Genomic DNA, 10,844 nt, shown 5'->3' with positions numbered 1-10,844 from the left:
ATTCAATAATTATGTCTTCTTTTTAACCAAGATATACTTGGTCAAGCTGATTGCTTAAAAAGATCATATTTAAAAATTATTACCTCTTAAGCAGTCATGCTGAGCCACTATTAAGTAGCAAGGGTTGAGTTGACTTTATTTGTGAATCCAATCTCTACAAAGCACTCCCAGAAAAACTGACCTGTTATCTGACTTACAAGGTCCCAATCTTATAGATATTAAGAAATGTCACCCACTGGTCAGCAGGAAACTTAAGCAAATTTTGGAGCCTTAATAAGAAAGTAATTCACCCAAATTTATGGGTACTATAGGAAAATTTGAAGGAGTTAATTTCTTGGATTGGTTCCAGCCTTAGGATAGCAAATAATAGAGAATTTTAAAAATCTAATGTGAAATTTCATGTGAAAACTTACAGGCAGAAATTCACTCTATGGCTTTAGAAGTGGATCAATACTGCATGTCTCTAGATTTGCAAAGCAAATTACAGATGGTCCATATGGCTAACATTCTGCTACACCTATATAAACAGCGAGGCCAGACATAATGAGACCGGTATTTTTTTTTTTAATCAAGATGATTTTTAAAGATTATTTAAGATCACAAGAATGGGTGTTGTAAGAAAAAAAAAATCATGCAAGACTTGCAAAAAGGCAAAAGGGATTTCTTGGTGCCCTGTTGGTACAGTGCCAGATGTTGTTTAGTAGACTCTCTGAGGATTATCTGACTTTATAAGGGTGTACTATTTTAATTGATTTTCTACGGCCTTGGATATTTTATAATTCTACAGATGTAACTGTTAAGTGCTATAAAACTGGTAGCAAGACAAATGATTTCTGTCTATAATCATGCAAATAATTCCTATTCATAGAAATGCAAATGACATGTTTCCAGTAGAGAATATACTTTGACCCAATCCTAACATCTTACAAGTTACTTCATGAATTAATGAGCTCAGTGAAATCTTTGATACATGTTCATTTAAGAAAAGCCATAAAGGAAAAGATTCATTAAATTCATTAAAAATTCTATTTATTAAAAGCCATTATTCTATTCATCAAAATAAAAAGAAAAGAATACTCTTTAGCAATGAAAACAAATCAACATGATAAATGCCAAAACCTATTATTGAGTAAATAAATCAAGTTACAGGAAAATACATATTGTGTAATTCAATTGAAAAAATCATTACATAGCCATAAAAAAGAATGAGACCTTGCTATTTATGACAACATGGATGGGCCACCTAAAGAGTATTATGCTAAGTAAAGTAAGTCAGACTGAGAAAGACAAATACTATATGATTTCATTCATATGTGGAATCTAAAACACAAAAAAATAAACATGCAAACAGAAAGTAGGATTTGACCTATAAATACAGAGAACAAACTGATGATTGCCAGAAGGTAGGGAGGTGAAGGGATAGGCAAAATGGGCAAAGGGGAGTGGCAGATTCAGGCTTCCAATTAGGGAATGAATAAGTCATGGGAATAAAAGAGATAGCATGAGATATAGTCAATGATATTGTAATAGTGTTCTATGGTGACAGAGGGTAGCTACACTTGTGGTGAGCACAGCATATTGCATAGAGATGTTGAATCATTATGTTGAATACCTGAAACTACGTTCTGTATGTCAACTACTTTAAAAAATAGAATAAAATAAAATGAGAATATGACCAAAAAATAGAGTGTTTAAAACTTTTAAGAAATCATGAAAACACATAATAGTTTAATAACTGTATTATATTTCTTCAAAAATATTAATAAAAACAATTAAAAATATTTTAAACCTTAAAATAGACATTGAAATGTTAACAGTAATTATCTCCAGGTCTAAGGTAATGGATGATTTTCATCTCCTCCTCCTCCTCCTTCTTCTTCTTATAAGTAGGCTTCACACCCAACTTAGAGCCCAACGTGGGACTTGAATTTACGCCCCCAAGATCAAGCCTGGGCTGAGATCAAGAGTCAGACACATAACTGACTGAGCCACCCAGGCACCCCCCCTCATTTTCTTCTTGTTTGCATCTTTTTTTTTTATAAAAGTTTAAGAATAAACATGTACTACTTTGGCAATAAAGAAAACAAACAATAAACTGAGGAAAACATATCTTCAGTGAATGTAACAAAGAAGCAATATCCAAAATATATAATAAACTACAAGTCAAGAAAAGGCAAACAGGGGCGCCTGGGTGGCTTAGTCGGTTAAGTGTCTGACTTTCACTTAGGTCATGATCTCGCAGTTCATGGGTTCGAGCCCCGCGTCAGGCTCTGTGCTGACTGCCAGCTCAGAGCCTGGAGCCTATTTCAGAGTCTGTGTCTCCCTCTCTCTCTGACCCTCCCCTGCTCGTGCTGTCTCTCTCTCTCCTAGAAATAAATAAAAATATTTAAAATAAAAAAAAAGAAAAGAAAAGGCAAACAATATCGCATATTCACTGAACATTTACGATTTGTTTTTCACTATGACAAATCTTTACATGTATTGTCTCATTTAATCCTTCCAACAAACTTCTGAGGTTCATACTATTTTCTTCCCATTAACAGAAGAGGAAACTAAGACAGAGAAGTTAGGTACTTCACCCATTACCACTGAGTTAGTAAAGGGTAGCATTGAGATTAGAACACAGGAGTCTGAGTCCAGAACTTACTACCCAAAACTATCAAAAATCTTATGAAAAAATGCTAAGTTCAATAGCAACCAGGGAATTACAAATGAAACCAAAAAATGATGTTACCACTTTCCATACATGAGATAGGTAGCAAGTTTAGGATATTTGAGATAGATAAATAGTATCAAGTGTTGATGAGAACTAGAGGTGTGTATCAGTATAATTATTTGGAAGAATAATTTAGGAGTATCTAGTAAACTAGAAATTTCTTTGATTCTATGATCTATAATGCCGAGTCCATCACTACATACAAATCCTAGGAAAAGAATACTTACGATGGAAAAATGTTCAACAATAAAGAATTAGGTAAATGAGAAGTGGCATAATCAAATGCTCACTGCAAAGAATGAATTAGGCTTGTGTATATTGAATGGTTAGATGTCAGAAACAGGATGTTGAATTATAGTGTTTTCATAATACAGATACCATGCTACCATTATAAATTTTCAAATTCATGCAAGAACAACTCTGTGTGCTGCTTATGGATGCAATTGTAAGCAAAAGTTTAAAACTACATGGAGTAGACTTAATTTTAATGATAGTGGTTGATTCAGAGGAGCTGAGAATATTCAAAGGGCACTTTAACTATATCTGTAATTATTTAATCCTTTTTAAAAAAGAAAAAAAAGGCTTTGACTAAATATGGCAAAATACTAACAAGTGTTTATTTTTAAATATATTTTATTTTTTTTAATTTATTTATTTATTTTGAGGGAGGGAAAGAGAGAGAATTCCAAGCAGGCTCCACGCTCAGCACTGAACCTGACACAGGGCTTGATGCCACAAACCATGAGATTATGACCTGAGCCAAAATCAAGAGTCAGATGCTTAACTTACTGAGCCACCCAGGCACCCCAACACGGGTTTATTTGGGATATAGAAAAATGGGATCTTTGTTATTTTATTTCTGTTATTTCTCTTTGTGAGTCTCTGCCTCTTTCTCTCCCTTTCTCTCTATATAGAGATAGATATATGCATACAGATATATAGAGATACATACACACACATGCTTTTCTTTTATAAAATATATACAGTATTTATTTTCTCAAAAGTAAGATTTAGATAGTAATATCAGGTAAGAGTTTGTATCAAAAGCTGAGTACAGATCAAATCAAATATCAGCCACTTTGTTACACAGATGTGTCTAAAATAGTTCTAGCTTGGAATTTATAGCTTCTAGTGCAAAAAACAGTGCTAATTCTTACTTGTATGTGCATGTCATATAGTAATGCAAGACTATGCTTCCATATGATCTGTCTACTCCTTACATGATTTTTACTCCAAATCCTCTACACTGTAGAAAAGCATGTGTGCATGTTAAACATTTGACTGTGATTTGATTGAACTGACAGAAACCTCCTTCCAGAGGTGAGGAGAGAACCCAAGAAAAGCAATAAAGCAATGGTCTTGAACCATGACATAGTCATTGCTGTCCATGACTCTGGACAACTTTGAAACATCCTGGATCACTGAGCTGCCCTTCTGTTACCAAGTACATTCAGAAAGGCCCCCTTTACATCTTTGTTCCGGAGACTGTAGATGATGGGGTTGAGGAAGGCAGAGACAACATTGTAAAACAGGGCTAGCTTCTTGTCCTGCTTTGGGTCATACCAGGAGCCAGGCCTCATGTACATTAGCATGGCTGGCCCGTAGAACATGATGACCACAGTGATGTGAGAGGCACATGTGGAGAAAGACTTGAGCCTCCCCTGGGTTGAGTGGATTCTTAAGATGGACGCAAAGATGCAGACATAAGAGACCAGGATGAGGGAGAATGGGACCAGGAGCAAGATGAAACCCAAGATGAAGTCCAAATGGTCATTGAAAGATGTGTCTGCGCAGGCCAACTTTAGAACAGCAGGGACCTCACAGAAGAAGTGGTTTATCTTGTAGGGGCCACAATAAGGCAAACGCATGGTGAAGACAGTGTAGATCAGAGCCCCAGCTATGCTAATGGCCCAACAGCCTGTGACCATCTTGATACAAATGGGGCGACCAATGAGCAGGGGATAGTGGAGGGGGAAGCAAATGGCCACATACCTGTCATAGGCCATAATGGCATAGAGCACACATTCAGCAATACCCAGGACCATGAAGATGAACATTTGGGCTACACAAGCTCCCCAGGAGATGGTTTTCTTTGGACACACCATATTAACCAACATCTGGGGCATGGTGGTAGTGACATAGCTCATGTCCACCAAGGAGAGGATGCTGAGAAAGAAATACATGGGCGTGTGGAGGTGTGAGTCCAGGTAGATCAGGGTGATAATAAGTCCATTGCCTAGAAGAGTTATGAGTTAGAGGAGAAGGAAGAAGGAGAACAGGGCTATTCTGACTTGTGGCTCACTGGAGAAGCCAAGGAGGATGAATTCAGACACAAAGCTGTAGTTCTCCTTGCTGAGGCTCTGCATTATGATCTGTCTATTAAGGAGACAATGACTTCCCTGTTCTGTCCTTGGCCTTGGGGAAAGAAAGACAGAGTTGACAGAAGCTGAGTCATACACACATAGCGCCTTGCACAGTAGCTCACATGAATTTCATAAAACTTTTGTTGAGTTGGATACAAAGTGAAAGAAAGATGGGCAGCTCTGGCACTGGGAAATAAGTCAGAGGATCTGGATTCATACCTGTAATAGAATATAGTATGCCTGACTGCCCACAGGTCCTTCTCTGGAAATTATCCTCACCCATAGAAGGCAAGGCAATAGGTAGCCATGTTTGTAGCAGGGGACCCAGCCAACCCCTGGACACTGCTGAATTCTATCAAAGATATACACCTGCCTCAGTCTGGGGGACAATTCTCTGCTGAGAATTCAAAATGACAACACTGGAAGTCTATATCAGTGGGCTGTGTGTGCCTGAGGTAGTAACAACCAGAGTCAGTGTGGTGGTAGCCAAAGTTACAGGGGAGCTGATAGAGAAGAAAAGTGAAGCCTTTGCAGAAATGATAAAGAGCAGACATGCTGGGCAGCAGAGAAGAGACCTCACACCCCCCCAGTCACTGAGAGCATGGCTCTGGCTCCTGACTTGCTTACCTCCAGTTCCCCCTTTGTTTCTTGTGCTTGGATACCTGTGGGATTTTCTGTTGAATCCTTACAATTACTACCTCATGACCACATTTTAAATTCATCTCTTCATGAATGTCCCAGGGTTATCACTTACCCAGCTGTGTGACCTTGAGCAAATCCCTTCCATTGGCCTCAGTCATCCCACCTGTTAGAGATGAAGCAACTGTGGTACAGAGTAATGCAAAGGAACATATAAGATTCTGTATGTCAAGACATTAGGCTAAATATAAAACACTAGACAAGTTAAGGGGTTAGTATAAGTGGAATGAGTCTGGAAATCAGAAGAGCTGGGGCGCCTGGGTGGCTCAGTCATTTAAGCGTCCGACTTTGGCTCAGGTCATGATCTCACAGTCCGTGGGTTCGAGCCCTGCGTTGGGCTCTGTGCTGACAGCTCAGAGCCTGGAGCCTACTTCAGATTCTGTGTCTCCCTCTCTCTCTGTCCCTCCCCCACTCGCTCTCTGTCTCTGTCTCTCAAAATAAAATAAACACATAAAAAGTTTTTAAAAAAGAAGTCAGAACAGCAAATCAAAGACCACAAAGGGCCGGTCCTAATTCTGTCTCAAATTTGGTATGTTCACAGCCCCATTTATTTTTATTTTTATTTTTATTTTTATTTTTATTTTTATTTTAGAGAAAGAGACAGGGGAGCAGAGAGAGAATGAGAGAGAATCTTAAGCAGGCTCCATACTTGGTGTGGAGCCTGAGGTGGGGCTCAATCCCGCAACCATAGTATCATGACCTGAGCCAAAATCAAGAGTCGGACCTCAACTGACTGAGCCACCCAGGTGCCCCAACAGCCCCTTTTTTTTTAAAGTGAGGCTGCTGTACGTGCCCACTCCAAAGGAAATTTCCAGCTCTGCTATTCTTTGATACAGGAATACCAGCCTGGAGACTCATGATCACATCTGTACCATGAACACCAGGGGGAAGGCTGAGCTGGGAAGTCAGCTGAACAGGATTGTGTTGGCAAGAGATTCCTTCTGGGAGTTAGAGACGTGAGACCAGAGCAGAGGAGAGTACATAGAGCATAGATAGACTCAGTGTCCACAAGCCTGAGTCTCATAGCCTTTGTACCTGCCCCTAAGTCACTTAGCCTCTAGAGTCCCATATTATTCTTCATCTGTAATACCTCCTCCATAGTGGAGGTTGTGTGAAATATACCTGGTCTATTGACAGTATTCTACAAAAGGTAGGGATTTAGATAATGGGCAGCTGAGTGGAAGGAGGGGGTGAAGGGAGCAGAGAAGAGCTATCCTGGCATTTTCAAATATCTCAGCTCCAGAGGACAGGGCTGAAAATACAATTGTGAGGACTGATTGCTACAGGGTGCTGGTGGGGATCTGGAAAGTGGGAACATTGTTTGAGGCTGTTTGGGAAAAAGAAGATGGTATGATATTTTTGTGCAGAGCTTTAGGGAACACCAGAAAATGGATGAAGAAGAAAAAGGTCTCAGATCAGGAGTGGTAGTGAAGAAGAGAGGAAAAGGGAAGCTCAGAATCTTAGACATTGAGGGGAAACTTCCAAGAGATAAGGACTGATCAGTGATGCCAGGCCAACCCCAAAGCCAGGATGATGAGGGCTGCAAAGGAGGAGATCATATCCTTCTTTCCACCTGTCCACACCCCAGATTGGGCTTTTGTAGGGGCTGCTTCCTGGTCTCTTTCCCAGTTCACCCACTGGCCACCAGTACTGCTTCATCTATTATGTCCTTTCTCATGGTTCCTTAGCCTGGAATTTAAGGGCTCTCCCACCTGGTTTTAACCATCCTTCAAGTCTGTGATTCACCAGTCCTAAATGAGTCTTCTGGGCCATGATATTAACAACATGGTCACCAAAAGGATTATAGTCTGGGCAGCTGGGAGGCCCTTCTCTTTGAGATACAAATATTCCAAGCTACCCGGCTTTCTCAGTATCAGCCATACCTGCCATGTGGATCTCTACCTTGCTTCCTTCAAGCTGCTTATCTGTTGGGAGTGCCTTCCATAGCTCTTTCTGCTTCTCCATATCCCAGCTACCTTCACAGCTCAGCCTGGGGTTTCCTCCTCCTTACTCAATCTATCTAGCCTTGTAAATCTTCCGTATTATCTTCCCAGTCAGGCTGTGGGCAGAGGCTATGTCTCTTCTAGATCTCTCCACAGTATCTAGCAGGGACTGCAGACTCCTTTGGGAGCCTGTTTCAGTGTTGGGTCTCTGGCTGCATAGCCTGCCAGGTTCTAACCATTATGCCTACTGCCTCTCTCAAAGCACTCATGAAGAAATTATTAGATCAAGCCCCCGGGCTAGGAAAACACCATATTCATACCCATTCTCATTTCTCCACCTGTCACCACTTCCCTGTCCCTTCCCAGCCTCTGCTCTTTGGGTGCAGAAAAAAGAAGAGACCCCAGAACATATCCAGGTGTGGGGCTGGTATGGTGCTCCTGAGAGGGACCTGTGCAAGGCTGGAAAGTGCACTGGAGATCTCACTCCGGTTCAGTGAGGGCAGGCACCCCCTACACCTCTCCCCCAGTGAGCTGGTCAGAGAAGAGCGGGCTCCTTTGTCATTCTTGGGGATGCCCAAGGAAGGAAACTCTTCAACCCTTCCTTCAGTCCCAAATACAAATGACCAGCACCCTGTTCTTCTGTTTGAGTAGCCTCCCTTGCTCGTGTGGCTCCAACAGCCTGCTTTCTCTTGTTCTCATACAGTGTAGAAGCAGTTCATCCCTTCACCTTAGCACTGTGGTCCTGCAGGGGATAACTTGGCCTCTCTTAAGTGTGCTGAAGGCAGAGCAGCCCTGGAGGGAGGGGCTTCCAGCTGGCAGACACAGAGGTCCTCTTTGTATTAGCATGGGGTTGGAGAGTGGATTTCTGATCCCTAGTAAGCCCTGAGGATTCTCTGTCCATGCTGGTGAATGCAGCATGGAGCCCCTCGGTGGAAGAAAGCCTCAGCCAGGGAGTTTAATGCCACAAGACACTTCTGGAGCTAGTGAGCTGGGCATCCTTCTTAAGTTTCCACTGGGGACTGAAACTTCCTTCCCCTGAGACTCAGAGGAGGGAGGAGTCCTATGGCTGAGCTGCCACATCTCTGTGTGACACAGTGATAGTACTCATAAGATGTGTTTATTCCCTTTCAAAGTACATGTGTGTGTCTTTATAACTCCAAGCATCTTATCCATGGCCACGTGCCTAAGACTTGGGTATGAATAACATAAATGCTGCTAATACTTCCTAGTGTCCTTGTCACTGCCATTTATTGAACCCTACTATAATCCAAGGTCACAGACCTCCTTGTTGTGCAAATGCTACCAAATCTATTACTGTACCAATAACTGCCTACTACTGAACACTCACTTTTATCAGATGATACACTGGGCACTACGCATAATCTAATTTGTCCTCACAACAAGGTTGGTAAGTCATTTGACAGTCAGGAGTATAAGAGAATTAAGTGGCTTGCTCATACTTCCTAGTAGATAAGCTACATAGTCTGAATTTTAACCTAGATCTGCCAGATTCCAAATCATTCTACTGAAGCATCTCTATGGCCAAGGTGAAGTTCTGGTTTACAGGGTGTGTACAGTCAGGCTGTAGAGTGTCTATAAGGCTGGATGTAGGAGCCAAGTGGTCAAAGGCCAGGAGAGATGTACTGTCTTTCTCAGATCCACTTGGAAGACACCCTCTCCAACTAAGTTCTCTCTTGGGTCCATCTAGAATTCCAGGAGAGAAAGGCAGAAGACTGACTTGGCCTCATTAAGAGGTGCAGGACCAGGCTCACCTGAAAGGAACATGCCTCATGGGTGGGAGGCACTGACCAACTATGAGAGATGGTGTAGTCCAGCAAGTCATCCCATCCTCTGAGGCCAACAGCTAGGAAGTGGTCCATATGGGGCTGGAGCCCTGACCTGTGCTGCTCTGGCACCTGTTCCTTCCAGTATACTTCCTGCCTCTCAACTTCATCACTTTTCACCTGATACTTGGCCATGATGTATTAACCTTTCAAAATATATTGTTGGCTTGCATTTATTGAAATTTTGTGAAGAATTTTTATATCTGTGTTCATGAGGGATATAGGTCTGTAGTTTTCTTTTGTTGTAATATCTTTGTTTGGCTTTCATATCAGAGTGATGTTAGCCTTACAGTGAGTTGAGAATTATTCCCTTCTCTTGTATTTTCTATAAGGGTTAGTGAAGACTTGGAATTATTCCTTCCTTAAAGGATTGGTGAAATTCATAAGTTAATCCATCTAGGTCTGGAGTTTTCTTCGTGAAAGGTTTTAACTCCATATCCATGTTTAAAATGGATATGTGGTTATCAGCTTACCTATTTCTTTTCAAATGAGCTTTGGTTCATTAATGTCTTTCAACAAATCTGTTCATTTTATGTAAGTTATCTAATTTATTGGAATAAAGCTGTTCATATGTCTATGGAATCCTTTTTAATATCTATGGAATCTATACTGGTGTTACCTTTCTCATATCAGACATTGGAAATCTGTGTTTTATCTTCTTTTTCTTGATCATTCTGCCTAGACTATTACCAATATTATTCATCTTCTCTAAAAACAAATAAACCAACAAATCAGCTTTGGGTTTTATTGATTTGCTTCATTGTTTTCTGTGTTCTTTTTCATGGGTTTCCTGATCTTTGTTATTCCCCTTTTTGCTTACTTTGAATTTAATTTGCTCTTCTTTACCTAGTTGCTTAAGGTGGAAGTAGAAGTCATTGCTATGAGATATCTCAGTTTTTATGGTCAGGTTATCAAGTTTACTAATCTTTGTAATCCCATCCAGTGTTTTTTTCATCTAACATATTATAGTCTTCATCTGTGAAGTTAAATTTATACCTTTCACATTTCTCCTTAATATGTTCAGTCTTTCCTGTAACTTCTTAAACATATGGAATATAGATATAACTTAAAACTATTTTTTAATGTTTATTTGTTTTTGAGAAAGAGAGGTGGGGGGAGACACAGAATCTGAAGCAGGCTGTAGGCTCCAATCTGTCAGTACAAAGCTGGACATGAGGCTTGAACCCGTGAACCATGAGATTATAACCTGAGCCAAAGTCAAACATTGAACCCACTGAGCCATCCAGGTGCCCCTAGATACAACTTTTTAATGTCCATG

General features: G+C 40.6%; 1 protein-coding gene across 1 annotated transcript; it reads right to left on the bottom strand.

Moving 5' to 3' along the window:
* Positions 1-4,134: 4,134 nt before the first annotated feature.
* Positions 4,135-5,082, bottom strand: LOC120236096 (olfactory receptor 2A12-like). Its single transcript, XM_039238725.1, is given in 1 exon segment — positions 4,135-5,082. A coding segment is annotated over 1 exon segment (948 nt).
* Positions 5,083-10,844: the final 5,762 nt, after the last annotated feature.

The sequence above is a fragment of the Hyaena hyaena genome, unplaced genomic scaffold (assembly GCF_003009895.1).
Source record: "Hyaena hyaena isolate Hyena2069 unplaced genomic scaffold, ASM300989v1 scaffold_144, whole genome shotgun sequence".
NCBI classification, from domain to species: domain Eukaryota; kingdom Metazoa; phylum Chordata; class Mammalia; order Carnivora; family Hyaenidae; genus Hyaena; species Hyaena hyaena.
The sequence above is the reverse complement of the archived record's forward strand: the minus strand, read 5'-3'. Positions and strand labels throughout refer to the sequence as shown.